The sequence below is a fragment of the Capra hircus genome, unplaced genomic scaffold, assembly GCF_001704415.2.
Source record: "Capra hircus breed San Clemente unplaced genomic scaffold, ASM170441v1, whole genome shotgun sequence".
NCBI classification, from domain to species: domain Eukaryota; kingdom Metazoa; phylum Chordata; class Mammalia; order Artiodactyla; family Bovidae; genus Capra; species Capra hircus.
The window spans coordinates 7399-31416 of record NW_017189667.1 but is presented as its reverse complement, the minus strand read 5'-3'; the positions used below and the strand labels follow the sequence as shown (position 1 = coordinate 31416).

The window sequence follows — 24018 nt, the reverse complement described above, 5'->3', positions numbered from 1 at the left end:
CCCGCTCGCATGTCTGACACGCCTCCCCCAGTCAGCTGCCCTCAGGGCCTGTCTGCCAAGCGCCTCCTGCTGCCTGAGCGCTCTGCCCTGGATCCCGGTCTCTGCGCGTCTGCCGGGAGGCCGTTCTGATGCCGCCGCGTCCGCCTCCTGGTGTGGACGGCGTCCGGAGCGCCCCGGCTTTGTGTGTTCGCATCCTCTCGGGAGGTGACCCCAAGGCTTTCGGGGCCCATGCCGCGCCTGGAGCAGGGAGCGTCCAGAGGGGCATCTCACAGTACAGGAGGGACGCTTAGGTGATGAGGAAGCAGGCAGGGCGGAGGAGGGTTAAGACAGTTAAAAACCATAGTTGACTTTTAATTTCAAAACAAATACAGTTAAATTAAAACAGACCTACGGTGCAGCTGTGGGGGCGGCCCTCCCCACTGTGTCTTCCGGGCTCCGCCCCCCCCAACTCCCGATCGGGGAGCAAACAAGCTATGGTCACCGACCCAACCCTGGCTCGTAACGAACTCATTCCCAGCGAAGACGGAAGCTGCAGGCCACCAGGGTTATAACTGTAAATAAATACACATGCAGCTAAGAGAGGGTGTTAGGTGAACACAACTGAACTAGTATCTGCTGAAAAGGAAAAGAAAGAGACGATCTCATTTTATGGTTCATCACCAGTTTCCTGAAAACCAGCCCTGGCCTTCTGGCCAAGACAGTGGTCCAGCCAGGCGAGCTGACCCAGCGTCCAGGGTTGGTCCCGACGAGCGAGGCCGCGGTGCCCAGCGCGAGTTCACCCACTCAGCTGGTCACTGTCTCCTCCGTGGTTCCCAGGCACCCGTGGGCCCCGCGAGGCGGCTCAGGGCTCAGGGGAGGGGCCCGTGGGATGCTCTCGTGACCATGGTGAGGAGGTAAACCCCCTTCAGCACAGGCAGGGGTGCTGCTTGGCACTCTGGGTCGCTGCGCTGAGGCCTTGGCCCCCCAATACCCAGGAGCGGGCTCTCCGCAGCCCTCGGGCCTGGCCGGCGAGTTTCAGGAGGGTGGGGGCTGTTAGCGTTAAAAGTAAACACCTGTTCGAGGGGCACGGGCCGTTCCTCTGCCTCTCGGGAGGAAAATTGTGCTTCCAGCGGTCAGGAGCATGAGGGGGGCTGGCAGAGGGCTGGCCCGTGGGGAAGGTAGGGGGACCAGCGCCTCCCTCCTGGCGAGGGGCTGCGTGGTGGTGGAGGACTGGGGGAGGGACGGGAGGCCAGCTGATGCGCGCCCCATTAGGGAGAAGTGAGGTTTTGCTTCCCACTCTGCGTGTAAGTCACGATTTGCCAGCAGTCTGGGCTGGGTCTCCCGCCCTCCAGGTCCAGGTCACCTCCATGCCCTTCTGTCGACCCCTCCGCTAGGCCAAAGGCCCCCTGGCCGGGGTGGGGAGGACACCGCCGGCCCTTCCTCTCTCTGCTCCTGGCCCACCTGCACCTTGAGCCCCGGTGGCCGCTCTGGTGGGGGGCATCTGCCTCTCCAGTCCCGGCCCAGGCGCGGCAGTGGGCGGGCGGCTCCTTCCGCGCTGGGTGGGGCCGGGTGCGGGGGTTGGCAGGGGCAAGGGCCTGGAGGGGCTCTGCTCCCCCCACTAGGCGAGGTATGGAGGGGCCTGCCAGGCGCTCAGACGGCCCCAGGCTCTGGAGGCGGGAGTGAGGAAAGCCTTCTAGGGCGCCGACCTCCTCTCCCGGGAGCAGCTCGGTCTGGACGCCTGGGGCTGGGGTCCTCTGTCCCGTGTCTGTGGGACCCCGTGGGGCCAGGGGCCGCTCTGCGGGGCTCTCACCTCCGTCCCAGCCGGGCAGTCCCCTATTTCGGGGCCCATGGCGCCGACCCTGCAGGACTGCCGGTGGGGTGGAGCACAGAGGGTCCGGGGCTTCTGTGCTTCGGGGTCTCCATCCTTCGTCCCGGCATCCAGCCGGGCTCTCTCTGAAGGCCCCACAGGGGAAGGGAGGGTGGCAGCGAGTCCACAGGAGTGCGCCTCGGAGGGACACGGCGTGGGGAGAGAAGGCGGCCAGGAGCAGGTCTCAGAAGGCGCTCCTGAGGGGAGAGGGTGAGGGGGCAGTGTGCGGGGGCCGCTGGGAGCTGGGGTCCACGGGGCCCCCCAGACCCCCGAGGAGCAGGGGCTGTGCTCTGTCTGACCCAGTGCAGTCTGGCTGTGGCCCAGGAGATCTGCCACGCTCGGGGTCACGACCCCCTCGGTCTCCTGTGGTCAGGCTGTTCCCAGCGAGGCACAAAAGCTGCAGCCGGACTCAGAGGCCTGAGACCAAGAGCCCCCCACACAGCGAGCCTCCAGCTCTGCTGAGGCCACGGGAGGCCTCCAGGAAGGGCCTGGCTGTGCGGGCTGCTGGCACAGTCCACTCAGCTTTCTGAGTTTCGTTCCCGTGCCTCTAAAGTGTAGATGGAGCCTGTGAGCTGCTTCAGCACAGGATTTTAAAGGACCAAGTAAAAGCAGCAGCCGTTGGGCAGTGCCAGAGACTGTTTCTGGTGCCCCAACAGCCCATTTTGCAGATGAAGAAAATGAGGGAAATGGGAGCCTGGGAGCTGGGCCAGGCTCTGGAGTCCAGGCTTCCACCTCAGCTGAGGAGACCATGCGGACAGAGCCCGGGTGAGTCCACACAGCAGGGCCTCACCCGGGGACAAGCTCGTGGCCAGAATGAGACGGGGAGACAGGGAGCCGCCACGGGGCGGTGCTGTAAGGTAAAGGCCTCCAAGCAGCAAGGGAGGCCCAGGTGCGCGGGGACCCAGCTGGGGGGGAACCCAGCTGGGGGGCCCAGGTGTGCAGGGACCTAGCTGTGCGGGGACCCAGCTGTGCAGAGACCAAGCTGGGGGCCCAGGTGTGCAGGGACCCAGCTGGGGGGGACCCAGGTGTGTGGGGACCCAGCTGGGGGGCCCAGGTGTGCAGAGACCCAGGTGTGTGGGGACCCAGCTGGGGGGGCCCAGGTGTGTGGGGACCCAGCTGGGGGGCCCAGGTGTGCAGGGACCCAGGTGTGCGGGGACCCAGCTGTGTGGGGACCCAGCTGGGGGCGCCCAGGTGTTGGGGGGACCCAGCTGTGGGGACCCAGGTGTGCGGGGACCCAGCTGTGTGGGGACCCAGCTGGGGGGCCCAGGTGTGCGGGGAGGTTGCCACCTGCTGACTATCTCTGCCTCCTCCACTCCATGGGGCCTTTGCCACGACTGTCATGATTAAAGACCAGGAGGAAACGCCTTGGCAGATTACTGCACCCAAGCTTGGTGGGGGGGGGCTGCTCAGGGCGTCACCGGCTCGCATCCCCCTACCTGTGTCCGGGGCTCAGATCTCCACTGTGGGGTCAGTGAAGCCTTTCTTCCCCTCATTCACCAGCACCGGTTTCTCGGTCCGCGTGTGCCAGACCAGGATCTGTGTGTCCAGAGACACGAGACCACGTGGGGCCAGCCCGACCTCGCCTCCCACCCTTGCCCCTCCCTTCCAGCCCTGTTCCAGCAAGACTTTCTCCTCTGCTCTGTATTCCTACCCGCCCCCCATTCTTGCTCTTTGTACAAGGCTGCCTTCACAGTATCTGTTGAAAACAGAGTCTGCAGCTACAAAGAAGAGACAAAGTGGTCCCAAGTTTTCCTCTTGCTTCTCATCCTCCCCTATGCTTTCTGATGGATCTTGAGGGAGACAGTTCTGGGGCCTCCAGCTCAGCTGAGTGCCAGCCTGGTCCCCAACCGGAGAAGTCCAGACTGTAAGGAAGATGTACCTACGCATGTGTGTGCGTGTGTGCTGGGCATATGTGTATGTGCACGTGTGCACACACTCGAGCTCGTGTGCATGGGCATGCGTGCACATGCTTGCATACACGTGTGCCCGTGTGAGCATGTCGGTGCGTGTGAGCTGGCATACACGCGTGTGTACATGCATACACAGGTGCCCATGTGCGCATGTTTGCACACATGTAGGTGTGTCTGGCATGGAAGTGTGGAGCCCAGCTAATGCGTGGTGAGGGAGGGATTCACTCCTAGGCTCTGCCTGCCTGGGGGCCCCCTCCTCGTCCCCCTGCCCACCCTCAGCGTGGCTGCCTGAAGGGCCATAGACCACCCACTCAGGAGGGAAACTGGTTATCCACTGGCTGTGCAGGTTCCTGATTAGCAGGGGGCCTCGCGGGCAGGAGCTGGCCTGCACCGCGCCACCGTGCTGCGAGCTCGGCGGGGGCCCACCTTGGTGCAGTTGGCCGCCTTGGGCTCCAGGTCGCTGAGGGTGACGAGCTCACGCAGCAGGCTGCTCTCCTGGTAGCCGCCCTTCACGCCGCGCAGCTTGAAGTAGGCCTGGCTCCGCTGCAGGATGAGCCGCAGGTTGACTGCGAACCCCGCCATGTCTATGGCAAACGGCCGGTGGGGGTCGAACACCGTCTTCCAGCCGACCACCTTCCCTGCCCCGTTGACCCTCGGGGCCTCGTACCGAAGGCCACCGACGAAGGCGACGGGCCACACAGACACCCTCCTGGTGCTGCGCATCTGGAGGGGAGAAGAGTCAGGCAGCCGGGCCGCCCAGGGCAGGCGTCTGCGGAGGACCGGCCAGGGCTGCGAGCAAGGCCAGCCTGCAGGCAGCGGGTGCTCCCCTTGTCACGTGACCTGCGCTCCGGCCTTTGCTGCCAGAGCTCTGTCTCCCAGGTTCCTCCCCTCCCCTACTGCCCTGATCCCACACTCGGGGGGTGGGAGTTGGGGGGACACTGAAGGTGGATGGGGAACCCTCCTCCCCTCCGCCACTGGAAGCCCGCCACCAAACAGTGCCCTGAAGCCAGGGCTGCAGTGGGTTGGTCGGTCTGGGAGCCCCACGCAGGCCTCCTCCCCCTTCGCCAGGTTCCCCGCCCTCCCTGGCCTGTGTGTACCCGGGGCCCACACCTCCTCGAAGAGCTCCAGGCTGTAGGTGTTGTCGTCGTCGGCGAAGTACACGACGCCCGGCTGGCTGGAGTTGCGCGGGAAGGCCTCCCGCAGCCAGCGCAGCGCCAGGTTGCGCTGCATGGTGCCCCGGGGGATGCGCGGGTCGCGCGCGTCCCCCCGCAGCTTGTAGTTGCGCGGCGTCTCCACGTGCAGGTGCGTGTAGTTGAGGCCGGTGTCGCGCAGCAAGCGCGCCGTCAGGGGCGTTCGGCGCGGCGCATCCTCCACCACCAGCCAGTGCAGGTTGGGCACGTGCAGCAGCGTGTTGGCCAAGCGCGTGAGCTCTGCCTTCTGCACCGGGCGGCTATAGGTGGGCGTCACCACGTGGATGGTGGGCAGCGTGTCAGACCAGGGCGGGGGCCGCGTGTACACGTACTCTGTACGCACCACCTCCACGATGTCCCGGTCAGACATGCAGTACTCCCTGGGGTCCGTGCCAGGGGGCGCCTCGCGCCGGGGGTCACCACTGTCATCTGCAGATCAGAGGAGGGGGTGTGGTACTAGGGGTGTGGGGACACTGGGCACAGGGGTGCTGGGCACAGGGGTACTGGGTACAGATGCTGGGCACAGGGGTACTGGGGGTACAGGTGCTGGCCCGCCCAGCTCTCCTCTGCTCCTCCTGTGGGAGAGGCCGAGCACACCTGTCTGGGGTCCTGGGGCTGCCGCTGACGGTCAAGGCTGGCTGCCTGACACCCTTGCCCTGGGTCCTCCTCTTTCTGACCCCTACGCCTGGCTTTTGACAGCTCTGAGCTGTTTAAGGGCAGCTGGCCAAGCTGCAGCGTCATGCCCTGGGCTCCTGGTGCCGGGCTTTGGGGGATGGAGCGCCCACTGCACTGCCCGTGCCCTCCCCCCGTCCCAGAGCTGGCCAAGGAGCCCGGGGCACCAGCGCTCATGCCCGGGGCAACCTTGGTCCTTCCGTGCCTCATGCCCTGTGGCCCCGGAGCCCAGGAGCACCTTGCCTGGTTCCAGATAGACTGGACAGGATCAGAGCCTCCCTCTCAGGCCGTCACCTCCATCCTCCCCTCCCCGTCCCCCTCCTGCTCCCCCGGGGGGAAGGGACCTGCAGGGGCTGCCCCAAAGGCGCTCTGGGGCCTGACCCAGAATCTTGCTCCCGAACCTCGCTGCAGAGTGTGGGGCTTCACCACAGCACTCTGTCCCGGGGGGCTGCCCCTGGTGGGCAAGATGCTTGCGGATCCTGAGCCTGTCCCTTCTGACCGTCAATGTCCCATGTTTGGGCCAAAGGGCGGGGTGGAGACCCGCCTCGGCTCCTCCGGGCCTGTGTGTCTCCTCACACGCACGTTCCCCTCATGCACTCACAGCCCGTGTGCCCAGGAGGGGCGTGTGGGGAGCCGGGCAGAGGCCCGCCTCCATGACACGCAGGCGCGGGAGTCCCTGGATGTGCCCTGCTCCTGCCAGGGCGGCTCTGATGACCAGGCTTTTTCTCGCATCCGCATCCCCGTGGGGAGCCAGCAGCCCCTCATGGGGGGACCAGCCCACCACCCCTCCCGTTCTGAAAGCGCCCCCCGCCCACCGAGGCCTGTCTGGCCGCATGAAGGACTCTGGGCGCTCGCTGCTCCGGGGCCGTCTCAGCGGGAGGTGGGACGGTCGGAGGCCAGACCTCGGGGTCCGAGCTCCGAGGCTCAGACCCTGGCCAGCTCTGCACTAACCGCACGACCCTGCGCCGGGGGCCTGGCCTCTGGTCACCGCTGGCAGCTGTGAAGGGGAGCTGATAATTGTGTCTCCTTTATCCAGGTTCCATGTGGGTTCAGGGGCTCGAAACACAGCCCGGGCTCACGATATCTCCCCTGTGCAGAGGGGGATGGTAAGACAGCCTGTTCCTCGAGGCTTCTTGCAACAATGGGAAGGACAGTGGGAGCAATCCCCTGCAGGGGGTGAAGGGGGTCCCGGCAGGCTGGGCTTCCTACGGCTCTCGTTAGCACACGGGTGTTGATGTGGGCACTGGCCTGGGGCTGGGCACTGGGCCCCGAGGTGACATACACGTCCCCGGCTCCTGGAGAGTTCCCACGGGCTAATGACCCCCACTGGGGACACACAGCCCAGGTGGGAGCCTGCCCCCGGGCTGTGGGTGCAGGGTGGGGAGACTGGCACAGGTAACCAAGGGGACTTTCTGCAGGAGTTTTAGGTCAAACTGGGAAAAGAGAACAAGGTTGCAGAGAGCAGCTGCAGACCAGGACATAAAAAAGGGTTAGTGTACCCTGCTGTGAGCAGAGCTTTGGAACCCGAGGCCCGGGAAGGACCCTGAGCATCACTGCACCCCTGCCCTCCCGTCTGCCCTGCGATCATGCCCCGGCAGGCGGCTCTAAGCCAGAGACGCGCTGGGCCAGGGCGCCAAGTCCCATCTCTAGGCGTGACCGGCCGTGCTGAGCGCAGGGCCAGGGCATCAAGTCCCGTCTCTAGGCGTGACCGGCCGTGCTGAGCGCAGGGCCAGGGCACCAAGTCCCGTCTCTAGGCATGACCGGCCGTGCTGAGCGCAGGGCCAGGGCACCAAGTCCCGTCTCTAGGCGTGACCGGCCATGCTGAGCCTGGCGTCCCTGAGCCCAAAGCGCTGCTGAGAATGGAAGCGCATGGTGTTACAGCCCACTGACAGACCTCGTAAGGTGCCGTGGTGACGACTCTACAAGGACCAGCAGCGGGGCTCCCTGGTGGTCCGGGGTTAGGACTTGGCGCTCTCCCTGCCATGGGCTGGGTTCGGTCCCTGCTTAGGGAACTAAGATCCCACGAGCCACTCAGCTCAGCCAAAAAAAAGATAAGCACCAAGGAGCGAGGGGAGGAAACGCCGGGAGAGCTCCAGGCGCCCGACAGGGTGGGTGCTGAGCCATGGTCAGCCCAGTCCTCCTGGAGGAAGCTTCAGGCCCTTGAAGGGATGAGCAGCCTGACGAGTCACGGTGCGGGCCGCCCACCCCAGACTGGGGCTCTCGGCCCTGTCTGCTCTGGGGGCTGGGGGCTGCATCAGGGCTTCCTGACCAGGAAAAGAAGACACTCGTCCTGAAAGGCTTTCAGTAACACAGGCTGGGAATCCCGCCCCCCAATCCAAAGCCCTCCCATGGTGCACGCCCCCCACCCATGAGCCCTCCCATGCTGCACCCCCCCCAGCCCTCCCCGGCCCTCCCGTGGGGCATGCCCCCCCCAGCCCTCCCATGGTGCACCCCCCAGCCCTCCCACGGTGCACGGCCCTCACCCCTGAGCCCTCCTGTGGTGCACCCCCCAGCCCTCCCACGGTGCATGGCTCTCACCCCTGAACCCTCCTGTGGTGCACCCCCCAGCCCTCCCCAGCCCTCCCGTGGGGCATGCCCCCCCAGCCCTCCCATGGTGCACCCCCCCAGCCCTCCCCAGCCCTCCCGTGCTGCATGTCCTGGGCGTGGGTGCAGAGGAGAGCCCGCGAGGCTCTGAGCCTGTGTGCATGGCACCATCCGAGCCCCAGGTCAGCCCCCAAGGATGCAGTTGTCAGCCAAGTCGGCCCTGGCTCCCCACTGGCCGAGCAGGGGAGAGTCAGCCTCCAGGCTGAGGTCACCCCATCAGGGGAGACTCAGGCCTGTAGGCCGCAGTCACCTCGTCAGGAGGCTCAGGCCTGCAGGCTGCGGTCTCCAGGTCCACGACACCCGGGGGGGGCGGGACTCACCCTTGCGCGTGGCGAGCAGGGGCGCGACGGTGCTCTGGTGCCACACGGTGACCAGCAGCGTCCAGGGGAGCACGATGAGCACAACCGCGAGGACGTCCCGCCGCTTCGGCATCTCCAAGGCTGGCTGGGCCCACAGCTCCTCGTGAGCTGCGCGGCGGCCGCGGTGGGGAGGAAAGCACGCGAGTGGGCCGGGCAGGCCAGGCACGGGGCTGCGGGAGCCGCACGCCAGCCCATGGGCCTGACCACTCAACCCACCCATTGCCGACGCAGCTCTGCGGAGTCCAGCCCGACCGGAGTCTGGGAAGCGGTGTCGTCCGTGGTGGGTCAGGAGCCCTGCCAGATGGACACCTGCAAGAAGGGACAGAGAGGCTGGCCAGAGGCCTGAGGGGCCGCCCTGCGGGGCCGAGTACAGGCGGTGCTCCCTCGATCCAGACACCCCTGCCTGGGTTCCCCCGGCTCATCCCCGGGCCTGTTTGCTCCTTTATGAAGAGGGCACCTGGTTTCCAAGGCTTTAACACCTGTGGCCTTGCAGCCCGCTGCTGGGCGGACGCAGCGAGCACTCAGGCTGAGGTCGTGGCTGTGACGGCCACAGCCTCGTGCTCAGACCTCGTTTCACAGCCTGGATGAAGGCATCTGCACTGAGTGAGTCCTCAGGGGACCAGCCAGTGGCATTTGGAGGTGGACTCTGGAAGGGTGCGTCCTCAGCAATCCTGGGTGGGACAGGGCCCAGGCTGGAGCCACGGCCAGGGGTCAGCCAAGGGGCCCAGGGGCCAGCCGAGGAGCCCGGGGGCCAGCCGAGGGGGTCATGTGCCGGCAGCTCCCCTCCGGGCCGGCTGAGCTCGTGACGAGGGACCAGCGCCCTGCCTCCCGGCCGCCTGGGAGCTCTCACCCCCAACCCCTGCCCCCACTTCTGTGCTGAGAGCCCTGCTAGACGCCTCTGGGTCCACAGGGGCGGCCTGGGGGGAGGACAGCCACGGGTGGAGGCCCACCCGGCCGCAGGCAGGCAGACGTCCGTCTCTCCTGGCTGAGAGCCAGGCTGAGCAGGACTCTTGGAGGCGCTGCGTCCCTCCTCCCTGCCTGGTCCTCTGGGCTGTAGCCCTCCCAGGGGGCAGGTGCACCCTGGTGGCCGCCCCAGCCCATCTGCCTAGCCTGCTTGGAGCAGACAGCGGATAGGCCCTGGGGTCAGACGATGTGGGCTCCGGGCGGGTTCCTGGACCCCGAGCTGCCTCCACGCTCCCGGCCGCGGCCCCGCGGGAGGAGCCCAGAGGCCACACTGCCTGCCCATCTGGGTGTTGGGCCACCTCCCCAGCGAGCCCCACCTGCGCCGAGCCCCCGGGTAGGATGCCAGGCACCGGGAGGCCCCCTTGGCTTATGGGGTCCCCCGGGGCTCTTCCAGGCATCTGGCGTGGGAGCTGGGCTGGCCTGGGCACCCAGGGAGCACCTGCCGCTCCCTGAGTCCTCCCGCACCCCCTTCCTCCCGGCGCTTGCCGAGGCCACAGGGGACGGCTGGTGCTGAGGCCAGGCCTGAACTCAGACAGGAGCAGGCAAAGGGGTGTCAAGCCCCAGAACCCCTTGGGAGGCAGCCCCCTGCAGGTCCTGACCCCCTGGGGAGTAGAAGGGGACAGAGGCAACGGCCTGAGAGGGACGCGCTCATCCTGTCCAGCCTATCTGGTCAAAACATCCATGGTGGGAAGGAGGGAGAGGCAGGGAAGCTCTAAAAATAGACTTAGCCATAAACCCAGTTGCGCACTGATTACTTTGGAAGCCACTATGGCTTGAAAATCCCATAACTTTAATGGAGGCTATTATAAGCACGGCGGCGAAGTCGTGATGCTAATTACCAGGCAGTTATGAAGTGAAGCGGGGAGCCCCCAGCCTCCGAGGGAGCCAGCTGGCCAGCAGAGGTCTGTGGGGGTCAGGCCTGGGGCTGGGTGGCTGGGAGCGGGGATCAGGGGTCCTGGGGCAGGCAGAGCACCCCCAGACGCAGAAGCCTGAGTCTGAGAAGGGACTGCAAGGATGGCCGGGGCCATGGCCCGGGAAGGCTGGCGGGCAGCCGGCCTGGGGTCCAGCCTCGAGCAGGCTGCCCGGAAGAGGCTGGGCGAGCTTGGCTCCGAGGCTCACGGCAGCCTGCCTGCTGAGACTGCAGGGATTCCAGCAGAAAGCTTGCCCATGCCCTACACCTGGGGAGGAGCTGGTTTCGTCCCACTGGTGGTGGGCAGGGCCCTGCTGGATTCAGGGGCCATGCAGTGGCGGCGGCGGGTTGGGGGTGGGACGGGTGGCTGGCCGTCAGCGCCCAGCCCGCAGGGAGGGAGGCTCCACACAGCTCTGTCCTGCCACTCGGGGAGGTCACTGCAGAGCTGGCGTGTGCACGTGCATATGCACGTGCATGCGTGTCTGCGTGTGCTGCACGTGCACGTGTGCATGTGTGTACGTGTATGTGTGTGCACGTGTGTGTGCACGTGTGTGTGTGGTGGAGGTCAGTTACACACAGATCTACCCCCCGAGCCCTCGAGCAGGGCAAGGGCCATGGTGCCCGTAGGCCTGGGATCACGGCTGGCAGGCGGGTTGCAGGAGGCCACAGGGAGAACCCCCGGAGGTACTGTGTACAAGCTGCGCGCACCCTGACCAGCGCCCAGCCGCGGTCCTTTCCCCGGTCGAGCACCCGTCGCCAGCCAGCACGGCTCTGCCTGCGAGGCCAAGATGTCCCAGGAGCTCACGGCCGGCGGGGAGTCACCCCCCAGGGCACAGCGCCCGCGGCCCCAACACTGACTTCCCCGAAGCGGTCCGTGACCGGGGGACACTTGGTGAGTGACCGGTACGGCGTTCTTCAGCATTCGTACGATGTTTCCCACCGGTCTTCACCTCTCCTGGAGAACGTTTTCCCTGACTCGCCTCATGGAACCTCTGGAGAGCATTCAACGTAATTCTCATAGAAACGAGGGCTTCCTTCCTTTCCCGCGTGTATTTCCTTTTTTCTGCCATGTCCTGTGATGGTAAGGGGCTTCCCTGGTGGCTCAGTGGTAAAAAATCTGCCTGCAGTGCAGGAGCCGCAGGAGACCCGGGCTCGATCCCTGGGTCGGGAAGGTCCCCTGGAGGAGAGCAGGGCAGCCCACTCCAGTCTTCTCGCCTGGAGAATGCCCATGGACAGAGGAGCCTGGCGGGCTGCAGCCCGTGGGGATGAGACAGAGTTGGACATGACTGAGTGCGCACAGAGACGACCAGGACTGCTGTGGACGGATGAGGAGCAATCTCACAGACTCCGGGGAGGCGGCAGATCCCTGGCCCCCAGAGGGCCCCCGCCTGCCTGCACCACGCAGACAGGCCAGGGTGTCGGTCCTGAGGGGGTGGAGGTGACCCTGCTGGGCCGTGAGGAGAGCAGCTGCCCCCGTCCCTGGGAGCCAAGTGCCCCGGGGCTGGGCTGGGGAAGCTGAGCGGAGGTCAGCAGAGGTCAGCAGGCAGGACGCTGGGAAGGGCCGGCTCACCCCCGGCCTCAGATGGTCCCTGAGACCTAACAGGACCCCCAGGAGCCCTAACGGGACTCAGCATCGACCCCGCGGCCCCTGCTCAGGACAAGCTCGAGGCCACAGCTAACTGGCTCCCACCCTGGGGGTCGACATGCATCAGCTGGCCCCAGGCCTCACTGCCCAGCCTCCCCACCCCCCGGCTCTGCCTTCACCCCCGGAGCGCAGGAAGAGGGGGCCTTCCACCCCAGGAGGGCTCAGAGGCCTCAGGCCTCACTGCCCAGCCTCCCTGCCCCCCGGCTCTGCCCTCACCCCCGGAGCGGGTGGAGGAGGGGGCCTTCCACCCCAGGAGGGCTCAGGGGCCCCAGGCCTCACTCCCCAGCCTCCCCCACCCCCGGCTCTGTGGGGAGAGGGCAGCACGTGGCAGCAGCTGACCCCTGGCTCTGCCCTCACCCCCGGAGCGGGTGGAAGAGCGGCCTTCCACCCCAGGAGGGCTCAGGCGGCCCCTGGGGCTGCAACCCTGCCCTGGCAGGCTGGGTTCCTTCTCTGCAAGCCACAGCGGCCTATGAGGAAGGCAGGGCAGTCTGGGCCCCATTTCACAGGCTAGGAAACTGAGGCCTGGAGGGCCCAGGTCAGAGTCTCAGAGCGCTCACACCTGCTCCATGCGTACTGCTCCTGCCGGCAGGCCAGGAGGGGCTCTCCACTGGCCCTCACGGTGGGGGCTGGAGGGACCCTGTGCCTGGTGCCATCTTCCCCCGCTCTGGCCAAGACCCCGGCCCCGGCCGGGGCGGAAGGGCGCCCGCTCGGCACAGGCTGCGCTGATGGCTTCAGGCTCCTTCCACCCAGGAGCCAGGAAACAACAGTCTGTTGGTCATGTTTGAAGTGGCTCCTTGGTTTCTCTTCCGGTTTTTCAGCAATAGCCTTGGGATCGGGTTTGGATTCTGACTCAGTAGAGAATGGAGACAGGGTCCAATGCGTCTGGTCCCCTGCGCTGCAGGAGTCTGAATGGCACAAACCAGCGGCACCAGCGGCCTGACTGATGTCCCCGTTTTCAGGCAGAGGGTCGTCCACGTGCCCCACGGCCCCTCGCAGGAGGGCGTCACCTGGGGTGCATCCTGGGTGCCCTGGGCTGGGCCCGAAGCACACGCGTGACCTGCAGCGTGGCTCTAGGTGGGGACGCAAACCAGAGGGAGAGTGGGCCGCCCGACAGTGGCCGACTGGGCGAGCGCCCCCGTGGGGGGCCACTGCTGGAGAGCCTTGGGCAGCTGTCCCGTCCTCTAGGCCTGCCACAGCCCTGCTCAGGGGTCTGAGTGTCCCCGAACCCGCTGGCCTCCTTGCAGGAAGCCTGGGCACCAGCTGGGCACTGCACCTCACCTCAGCGCCGTCCGACTGTGGTGCAGCCCCACAGCGAGCGGCCGAAGCACCAGCTCCCTGCCCCAGGACGCAGGCTGCGGTTTCACTCGGGAGGCGGGTGCGTTCTGCGAGCTCCTCGGAGCCCCGCCCCCAGGTGACGTCACTCACGTGTGCACGTGAGCTCGCGGCCACTGAGTGGGTTCCCGGGCACAGGCGTGGCCTCAGGGCGCAGAGGCCTCTGAGGAACGTCCCCCAGGAGAGGCGATGTGGACACAGCGGACGGTGACCCTGGCCCTGGGACACGTCCCTGCCTGAGTCCAGTGCAGCCGCAGCGAACACCCTGGAACGTGCCGCCCCTCAGCGTCCGGCTCGCTGCACTGCCCCGGGCCCTGGAGGCTTGGGGCAGCTCAGGACATGCTGACGCTCCGAGCGTGGGGCCCCTGGGCACTGGCAGCAGTCGGGGCCCTGATAGGAAACGGAGGGCAGGAGCAGGGGCTGGGGGCCGGGGGCTGGGTGTCTGAGGCCCCGCTGGCCCAGGACAGCGTGCAGAGCCTGCAGGCCGTGGCCAAGGCTGCCCTCAGCCGTGCTGGGGCGTCTGTCCCCACCACCCTGCCCCCGCTGTCTGGGCGTCCTGCTTCTCTCTGCCTGTTCCCTTGGAGCTGGTGGCCTGTGGTTTGGGGTGAGGGGGTGGCGTCCTCCCACCCACCCTGCGGTTTCCAGGGGAGGCCATCTGGCACTGTGAGCGCTTGGCCTGACCCCCGAAGCTTGCCGGGCCCCGCGCACTCTGCGGCCTGCCCACACCCTGCATGAACCCGCTGGTCTTGCTGGTTCCGTGTCCGTCTGCACCCCCCAGGCCAGGGGCTCCTCCGGACCCCTCCGGGCCCGGCACACCGTGGGGGCTGCACTGTGTCTCTGGCACTGAGTCTCCTTTGAAATGCTCATCGGGCACTTTGGGATCCGCTGAGGGGTCCGTGGAAAACCCCAGCGCGGGGCCTGGCCCACAGAAAGCACCTCGAAGGCTGCAAGACGTGGAATATCACAGCGGGGACGGCAGCAGCCCGCTCGTGACTCCAGCTGAGCACCCACGTCCAGCAGAGATGGGACGCAGGGTCCCTGGCTCCTCTGGGCCCAGCCAGCCTCAGGCAGCTCTCAGAGCGGTTCCTCCCTCCCCTGGACGAGGCTATGCCTGCAGGCGGTGCCCATGGCGTGGACTCCAGGGAGGGCAGGGGTGCCCTGTCTCCCTCTGTCTCCAGGGCGGGCGAGCCGAGGCTCCTCCTTCGGGCTCGGGGCTGAGTTCGGAGGTGGGGGGTTGATGCAGGGCCGCCCGTTTCCTGCCGGGCTCCTGAGGCTGCTCTCACTGCCTCTGCCGCCCATTTCTCCTGCCGCCCCCTTCCCTCCCTGAGGTCAGCCGCCCCCACCCCCGGAGAAACACTGGGAGAAGCGCTGCAGGAGGCGCAGTGCCCAGCAGGCAGCGACAGCACCCCCGTCTCAGCCCAGGTCCCACCCCGGGGGGTGAGGGACCCAGGGTCCCCGTCTCAGCCCAGGCCCCACCCCGGGCGGTGAGGGACCCAGGGTCCCCGTCTCAGCCCAGGTCCCACCCCGGGGGGTGAGGGACCCAGGGTCCCCGTCTCAGCCCAGGCCCCACCCCGGGGGGTGAGGGACCCAGGGTCCCCGTCTCAGCCCAGGCCCCACCCCGGGGGTGAGGGACCCAGGGTCCCCGTCTCAGCCCAGGCCCCACCCCGGGGGGTGAGGGACCCAGGGTCCCCGTCTCAGCCCAGGCCCCACCCCGGGGGGTGAGGGACCCAGGGTCCCCGTCTCAGCCCAGGCCCCACCCCGGGGGGTGAGGGACCCAGGGTCCCCGTCTCAGCCCAGGCCCCACCCCGGGGGTGAGGGACCCAGGGTCCCCGTCTCAGCCCAGGCCCCACCCCGGGGGGTGAGGGACCCAGGGTCCCCGTCTCAGCCAGGCCCCACCCCGGGGGGTGAGGGACCAGGGTCCCCGTCTCAGCCCAGGCCCCACCCCGGGGGGTGAGGGACCCAGGGTCCCCGTCTCAGCCCAGGCCCCACCCCGGGGGGTGAGGGACCCAGGGTCCCCGTCTCAGCCCAGGCCCCACCCCGGGGGGTGAGGGACCCAGGGTCCCAGTATCCAGGCCACCAACAGGGCCCTTCAACCCTAGGGTGGGGGGTGAGGAACCCAGGGTCCCAGTATCAGCACAGGCCTCACCCTAGGGTGGGGGGTGAGGGACCCAGGGTCCCAGTCTCAGCTGGAGATGTAGCTGAGCCTCACGAGGGGTGTGCACAGGGTCGCCCCACGCATGGGGCTCCGGGGCCAGTGGCCCCACCCCGGGCTCTGCAAGGGGCCGGCTCCTCACCTGGGGTCCTGGGTCCTGGTGGGGCTGCCCCTTCACCAGCCCCGCCTGTAGCCTCGGCCAGCCGTGCTCTTGCCTCCCCGCCTCCCGGGGGGCTGTCGAGCACACTGGCCCTGCGGTTGGCACTGGACTGTCAGGGAAGACGGGGCTCCAGGTGCCTGGTTCTCAGAGCACAGAGGCGTCTGCGGCCCCGGGCAGGAAGGGCAGTGGGGAGACGCCACCGTGGACCACCTCTGCCCCACGGTCTGGCAGCAAACGGCCCGCCCGTCTGAGGACCGGGCCGGCAAGATGCTCCACGTGGAGTGACCCAGCCCAGCGGGGACCAGCGCTGATGCTGCCCTGACACGGAGACCTGGAGGACACGGGGCTTGGGGAGGCACGGCACAGCAGGAATAAGCCCCTGACCCACTCACAGAGGCACAAGGTGGTCGGACTGAGGCAGAGCAGAGGCTGGGGGCCCGGGCTTGGGCGGGGGCTGGGGAAGCATACAGCTTCCAGCATGCAGAATGGGGAGTCCTGGAGCGGGGCAGGCACGCAGCAGGATGTCCTGGGCGCCCTGAGCACTTAAGAGCCGTTAAGCTGGTACATCCTAACAGCATTCTATGAATTTCTGCCACAGAAAAGAACCTGCCATCCAACAGCTGGGCTTGGATGGATCAGCAGTGACACACTGGGACTGGGCTGGGCGGCACCTGTGTGGTCCCAGCGCCAGACCCTCCTGCTGGCCGGCACGAGGGTGTCTCCATGACGAAACACACAGCGGGCACGTCCAGGGGACGCACCCTGGGGTTCCAGGTAAGGTTCTGGGAGTGCGCAGGACATGGTGAGAGGCTGGCAAGCACACAGTTACAGCAAGCACACACTTGTACGCAGTGCAGGCAGCTGGGTCTCCAGCCAGGGGTGTGGGGAGGGGTGGAGGCGTGGATGCCGGCTCCCAGAGGGAGGTTTACGGGAACGAGAGAAAGTCCATGTCGGTACAGGGTAGGTTAGGCGAGCAACTCTTCACCTCACCTGAGAGGCTCAGAGGATGAAAGGAAACAGAACAACCTGCTCAGCATGGAGGCCCGGGGGCAGAGGGTATGCACACACCGTGTGGTCAGAGTGTGTCCGCACACCCTGTGGTCAGAGTGTGCGCACACACCGTGTGGTCAGACTGTGTGCGCACACACCGTGTGATCAGAGTGTGCACACACCGTGTGGTCAGACTGTGCGCACACCGTGTGGTCAGAGTGCACACACACCGTGTGGTCAGACTGTGTGCGCACACACCGTGTGATCAGTGTGCATACACCGTGTGATCAGAGTGTGCACACACCGTGTGGTCAGACTGTGTGCGCACACACCGTGTGATCAGAGTGTGCGCGCACACACCGTGTGATCAGAGTGTGCGCACACTGTGTGGTCAGACTGTGCGCACACCGTGTGGTCAGACTGTGCGCACACCGTGTGGTCAGACTGTGTGCACACACTGTGTGGTCAGACTGTGCCCACACCGTGTGGTCAGAGTGTGCGCACACACCGTGTGGTCAGACTGTGTGCGCACACACCGTGTGATCAGAGTGTGCATACACCGTGTGATCAGAGTGTGCACACACCGTGTGGTCAGACTGTGTGCGCACACACCGTGTGATCAGAGTGTGCGCACACCGTGTGGTCAGACTGTGCGCACACCGTGTGGTCAGACTGTGTGCACACACTGTGTGGTCAGACTGTGCCCACACCATGCAGGCTGCTGATTCACTTGTCTAATTAAAGTTTCCTGTGTGTTTCCAATGTGCTGCCTGTGGCCCAAACCAGCTGACCTTCCCTGGGGCCCTGAGAGGACAGTGTAGGTGCGTCCTCCCACCAGCTGTCGGGGGAGGACAGCGGGGGCCTGGCTGGCTGGTGGGGGAGGGGAGCCCGGTCCCATGGTGGGCCTGAGACAGGGAGGGCGGATTCAGACTCGGGCCACAGTCCAGGGCCAGGCACCAAGGTGCTGTGTGACCCAAAGCAGAAGCAGAACCTCTGTGGGCAGCTTCCTGATCTGCAGAAAGAAGGGTGCACCTAGAGACGCAGAGCCCTACCTCCGGGCAGATGGTCTCTGGGCCGCTGCCTGCTCCCAGGCCTGCTCACTCTGCCGCCGGCCCTCTCGGTGGGTGGGCGCCCCACCCTGCTCCTGGGGAGTCCATCAGGGGGCTGGCCGAGGGCGGCAGTGTGGTTGGGGCCGGACACGGGCACACGCCTCATACAGGTGTCATTTTAGATGAGGAGACAAGGCCCTGGGACTGAGTGCGCAGCGAGCAGCCGACACAGCCAGGCCTGGAAGCGGACAGCAGCTGGTCGCTGGGCCTGCCCGGCCAGGGGCTCCTCTCCCTCAGGACCAGGCCTGGGAGCCAGGCAGAGCCCTCCCGGCCCTGGCCGCCCATGCCTGCCCAGACACCCAGGAAGCCGGAACCTCGTGTGCTCCTTTATCTTGAACGCACGGGGCTGAGCAGGGCCCTTTGGGGGCAGGAGGGGGAGCTGTGCTCACTCGCAATGGCAAACACAAGCTGAGATGGTGCCGGGCTTACTGTGTGGCCGCAGCCCCGCCACAGGGAGGAGCCAGCTCAGGGCGGTGGGCGACAGAAGCAAGACCACACCTGGGCCCCTCCGCGGCCCGGCACACTTCGTGTCGTCCAAACGTCGGTAGATGGAGCGTCAACTGAATGAATAATTTCAAAGACCGCTGGGAGTTCCCTGGCGATCCAGTGGGAAGACTGCACACTCCCAATGCAGGGGCCCAGGTCCCACCCCTGGTCAGGGAACTGGATGCCACATGCGGGAACTAAGAGTCTGCACGACGCAACCAAAGACCTGGCGTGCCGCAGCTAAGGCCTGGAGCAGCCAGACTGAAAAACAGAGGCAAAAATGCCTGCTGAGCACAGCACTTACTGCTCTTGTTCCGAGTGAGTAACACGATTCACTGTGACTCTCGTTCCCACCTCACACGCATCCTGTTACCGTCCCACTCAGAGACAAGACACGCGGGGGCACAGGGGGTCAGGGGCGGCCCCTGGGCACACAGTGTGGGCGTCCCGCAGCCCCCACTCTCCGTGCCTGCAGGCGCAGTGCCGAGCCCGGGGCAGCACTTGCCAGGGGCACTCAGGGACGATGGGCTCGTCCTGGACGCGTCTGTGCCATCCTGTAGGGTGGCCACAGCCCTGTGCACACCTGAGCTCGCAGAAAGCGCTGGAGTGACTGGGGGATGCCCACCAGGGGAGGGGGCAGCTGCACCATGTCCAGCCAGGCTCTGAGGCTCCCGGCACTGGGCAAGTGAACAGACCAGCGCTCACCACTCCCCAGGGAAGGAAGCGAGACGGGGCAGGAGGAGGAGGAGGCGACGGCACTCGCCACTCAGCCACTCAGCCGCGTGCAGGGTCCCTGAGGACCTCAGGCTGGGTCCCTCCTGACACCTGCCCTCTGACCCCCGTGGCCCCGCCCCCTCCCCCTCCTTCATGAACAACGACCAGGGCCCCAGTCTCCCGGCTACAGGGCGGGAGACCCCCTGCTCAGGGCTCTGATCAGGGAAGACATCCCCAGTCCAGCCAGCTCTTGGAGGTCCACCTTGAGACTGCCCGCCATTGAGCTTCTGGGCGGCAAAGCCCTTAGCCCTGCCAGGCGCTTGGCGGGGAGGCCACTGTCCTGCCGTCAGCTGCTGCGCTCGGGGAGCACAGATTCATTTTAATATTGGCTGCAGCTAAACCTCATTAGGAAAGTAAATTTGCTGTAGCTGCAAAAAAAGAAAAAAAGGCAACCCACACAGTCCTTCCTTCCAAGGCTAAGCTAAACAGAAAACCTGATCTGACTGGGGCCTGCTCGACGCCTTACCTCCCTGGGACTGGCCCGGGGCCCGGGACACAGTAGGTGCTCAGTGAGCAAGTGTGGAGCGGGGTTAGGGTTAGGCTTAGAGAACGGCCCCCGCCCACCTGGTCAGCTGGCAGCACCCACACCAAGGCGCCACCGGCCTGGGGTTCCTGTCGGTTGCGTGGATTTTGGGGGGACACTGGCCGAGAAGTGCAATGACCGCACCGACAGCTGATTCCACACGGAAACCGTGTTGCTGCCATTCGGCAAGGGGACACCAAGCATGTCTCCCCCAGCGGAACGGCAGGGGCAGGGCCAGGCCCCGGGCCTAGAGGCGGCGGTCTGAATGGAGAGCCGGCAGCAAGGCCGGTGAGGCGGCCCCAGGGTGGGAGAACGGCTACTCCATTCAGAGGCTTCCGGATGCCAGGGAGGGGCTCACGGGGAGGGAACAGATGCAGACAGGACGGTGACGCCTCTCGAGCACTTCGCCTACAGACGGCCTGACCGGAGAGGCTCCTGGGTCTACAGGCTTTCAGGAATGAGGGCCTAGAGGCCTCCACTTTCCCCGAAGCCCTCCCAGCCGATCACAGAGACCGAGGCAGCCTCGGCCTGGCCAGCCTGTGCCCTGCACGGCACCACCTCCGCGTGCCCACCCTACACGCTCAGCACGCTCCGCAGAGGACTTCTGGCCTGCAGGTCTGTGCTGCGGGCAGGCTTCCCTTCTCCTTCTCCCCAGAAGGTGTGGGGGTGGGCACACGCAAAAAGGTCCCTTCTGCCCAGGGCTCCCCTGAACCCCACGCTCCCCCACGATCCTCGGGGGGCCGGCCCCCTGCCCTGGCCACTGGCTGCCGACACGGGCGGGCATCCTGGAAGGAGGCCGAGGCGGCCCCCGCTCTGCTGGCCCCGGCGCCCACGCTTCTGTGTCTTTGTTTGCTTTCTCTCGCAGCTGCTCCGCCTGCCTCGGACTCTCAGATTCTCTCTTCCTGAACCCGGCCTCTCCTCCTGTCCAGCTCTCAGCAGAGGGGGCACTCGGGCAACTCCCGGCCCGCTCAGCCCCTCCTCTGACCAAGCTGGACCAACACTCTTCCCTGACCCTAGAACCTGGTTCGGGGTCAGCTCACCGCTGGACCCGCCACACTTGCGAAGCTTCCGCCCTCCTCTGTGCTCACAGCCAGAGAAGGCCAGCCACCCGGGTCCTCTCTCCCCTCGCCCCTCACAACCCTGGGGGGAAACCCAGGTGCATCCAGAGACGGCGGCCAGGGGGAAGGGCTGGCCCTCCGCTTCCTCCTCTGGAGCCCCCAGTCTCCACCAGCCCCCCTTCAGGTGGGCCCGTTGCTGCTGCTCATCTGGAACCTCTGTTCGTGTGTTCAGCCAGCCGGTGAGCCGCCAGCACACCCCAACAAGGAGGGGCTCATCCACGGGCAGGCACAAAACGGGCACAGCAGCCGCCTGGCGCCAAAGGGGGCACGGATCCATCAAGCCTCCCTGCTCCACACCCGGGCAAGCCTTCTGCATCCCCCCAAGACGGGGAGAGGGGGATGAATGCAGCCCCAGAAGCTTTCAGGGTGCTGGGCATGGTCTGGGTGCAGTGCAGTCTCTCTGAGGGTCTCATGGGGGAAGGGTCTTTGTTCTAAACAAAGGAAGGGGACTCGACGTTCGGTCCAGTGAGGCCACTAACAGCCCCCAGCTCAGCAGCTTTGGAGGGGACGCCTCCATCTCTGTGCTGGAGGCAGGGAGCCTCGGGGGACAGAAGGTGGATCTGGGGAAGCGGGAACCTCCGTCTGGTAAAGTCACACGCCCACAGCCCCGTAACTCGGGGAGCCATGAGCCCCACCCTGACACAGCCACACACAAGGTGTCACCAGCTGCTCTGGGGACTTTCCCACCCAGTCCTGTGCAGCCGTGCGTGTCAAGCCCCCAGTGGGTTCCCCACCCAGCCACCCGGTACCCGCACAGAGCTGCCCCCACCAGCCTGGGGCGACCAGCCTTCTGCAAGGCCGGCCTCAGCATCCAGGCAGAGAGAGCCCCAGAGCCCCGCTGCCCTGCTTCTGCAAGAATCCACGCGAGTGGCACCGGGCTGGGACTAGGCCTGGCCGGGGCAGGACAGGCAGAGGGCTGGGGAGGATCTTGTTTCTGCCTCTGAGTGCGCGTGGGGGAGGGGGGGGCGGTGGGGGGGGGCGGGTTCTCTCAACCTCAGCTCCAGCCCCAGGCCATCACCTCCTTCCTGGCCTCCCTTCCATCCTCTCCTGCCTCACACCTCAGTTTGCCCCCCTAAGCTGTGGGCTCTGGTTGGGAGGGACTGGGACCCCGGGCCGAGTCCAGGTGTGGAGGGCAGGCAATGAACTCGGTCCTGACTCCTGCCCCCTGCACGCCTGCCCTGATGCTGGGCCCCCTCACCACCGCTCAGCCCCCTGCCTCGACGGAGAGTTGTGGACACTTAACTTGCCGTGGCTGGAGCCTCTGAGCTTGGGGACGACCCTGGGGGACTCGGAGCAGCGGTGCTGACCCCCGACTCCAGGTCGCCAGGAACCACCTGCTGAGGCGGGAGGAAGGGCCCCGGCCAGCCAAGAGCCCGGCCTGCGGCTGGCAGGGGCTGAGAACCAGCTTCCCTTCTCGACGCCGACGAGGGCCAGCACCACCCAGGTCTAGTCCCGCAGCAGCCCCTCGACTGCAGTGCCTCCTGGCCCCGGCCCGATGCTGGCCGGCTCTCCAGCCGCCCCGCTGCGCGCACCACCATGCGCGAGCGCGCGCGCGCGCGCACACACACACACACACACACACACACACACACACACACAGGGGCGCGCACAGGCGTCCGCGCACAGGCACATGCCGCGGGCGCCGTTGCGGACGCATAAAGGGGCTCTGTACGCGGCGGCGGGGCCACTGACCTGCGGCGGCGAGTCCGGATCGTCCCCGGCGCGCTCCATCTCGGCGGCGGCCCCTAGGCGCCGGTCCCCGCGCCCCCGGGCTGCTGGCCTCGGCTACGCGCGCCTCCGGCCCCGGGGTCTCTCGGGCTGCAGGTCCCCCGAGGCCCCTTCATCGCCGCGGGGTCAGCGCCGCCCCGGCCCGGCCCTTCGCTCGGCGAGGCGGCGGCCGAGCCCGCGAGCGCGCGGGGGGCGCGGGGCGGGGAGCCCGGCGGGGAGGACGGGGGCGCGGCAGAGCGAGCAGAGCCGGCCGGGCGCAGGGCGGAGGCGCGGGGCCGGAGCGCGCGGCCGGAGCCAACAGACCGGGCCGGCGCGCAGTCCCCTCGGCGGCGGCGGACGCGCCCGGGCCGCGGCGGCTGTGACAGCGCCGCCAGCCCCGCCCCCGGCCCGCCCCGGCCCGCCCCCGGCCCGCCCCCGGCCCGCCCGCGGGGTTGGCGCCAACCGCTGGCCCCGCCCCTCTCCCCGCCCCGCGCCCCGCCCCCGGCTCGCCCGCGGGGGTGGTGCCCACCGCTGGCCCCGCCCCGCGCCCCGCCCCGTGCGCCCGGCCCCGCGCGCGAGCTGCCAGCGGGACCCGCGCTGTGGACCGTCGGTACCAACCCCGCGCGCGGGGCGGGGGCGCGAGGAGGCGCTGACCCCCGGGTGGGTATCGCCCCGCGCCCCGCGCCCCGCGCCCTCCCAGGGGCAGGCGGCCCGGTTCCGCGCTCTGAAGCGGGGCTGCGGGAGGGGGCGACACCGCCAGGGCTCGCTCCCCAGAGTTAGAGCCCCCCACCCCCAACCTTGTCTACATCCCGGCCGTTCCTGGCGCCCAGTTTGGCAGCCTTTCTCAAAGGATGATTGTTTCCAGGCCGGGCAGTCGGCTGGCGGTTCTCTGGGCCTGGGAGGCTGAGCACGAGGGCGGAGAGGGAGATGGCCGGTGGGGGCAAGTGGCGCCTGCCAGGCCGCAGGGGTGCCTGGTGCGTGGAGATGGGGTTCCTGGGGGTCTGGCCCGTAGGGGGCCCCCCGTCGGGGCTCCGCTGCCTGGTTGGAGGCCAGCCCCCTACCTTCCCATCAGAGGAGTGTGGACTTCCCCAGAGAAAGAAGCGGGCCAGGCGGTGCTGGGGGCAGAAGGGGTCACAGGAGCAGAGAGGCGCAGGCGCCCAGAGAGAGTCTCAAGGGCTCTTTGGGCCAGGAAGTGCCGGTTCCTTGCCTGTGTCCCGCTGGGCCTAGGGTGTCAGCCCTGTGTGTGCACCTGTGTGCGTGAGGGTGTGGGCTGCAGCCCCCCCGTGGAGAGCCTTCCAAATGTTCTTTGGTCAAGTCCCCAGAGACGGAGAGACCTTCCTTGTACGTGCTTTAAGGGCTTGCAGCCCAGGCGGCCATCCTCCTGGACACGTGCGTTCATGGCTACCCGGCGTCTCTCCCACGGCCCAGGGGCCAGCTCCAGTAGCGGGGGGCCCGCTGGCCCCAGGGGACTGAGGCGGTCAGGGGCCTCCTTCCCTCCCTCGGTGGACTCCTCCCCGCCCTCGGTCGGGTGTTACTGCCTTGAAGTGGGACCACGGGGGCCTCTCCTG

At 67.3% G+C, this 24018-nt stretch overlaps 1 protein-coding gene across 1 annotated transcript; it reads right to left on the bottom strand.

The window, feature by feature from the left end:
• Positions 1-321: 321 nt before the first annotated feature.
• B3GAT1 (beta-1,3-glucuronyltransferase 1) lies at positions 322-22855 on the bottom strand. The gene is made up of 7 exons (XM_018044648.1): positions 22436-22855; positions 8798-8890; positions 8543-8689; positions 4867-5375; positions 4183-4479; positions 3283-3382; positions 322-2043 (listed from the first exon to the last, which is right to left on the bottom strand). Exons 2-6 carry the CDS (start codon positions 8799-8801, stop codon positions 3296-3298), a joined length of 1044 nt encoding a protein of 347 aa, XP_017900137.1. The 5' UTR covers positions 8802-8890; positions 22436-22855; the 3' UTR covers positions 322-2043; positions 3283-3295.
• Positions 22856-24018: the final 1163 nt, after the last annotated feature.

Coding starts and splice junctions, on each gene's coding strand:
- B3GAT1 (XM_018044648.1), bottom strand. Junction 5,376..8,542: donor CCTGCTCGCCACGCGCAAGG/GTGAGTCCCGCC, acceptor TCTGATCTGCAG/ATGACAGTGGTGACCCCCGG. Junction 4,480..4,866: donor GCCTGGAGCTCTTCGAGGAG/GTGTGGGCCCCG, acceptor TCTCCCCTCCAG/ATGCGCAGCACCAGGAGGGT.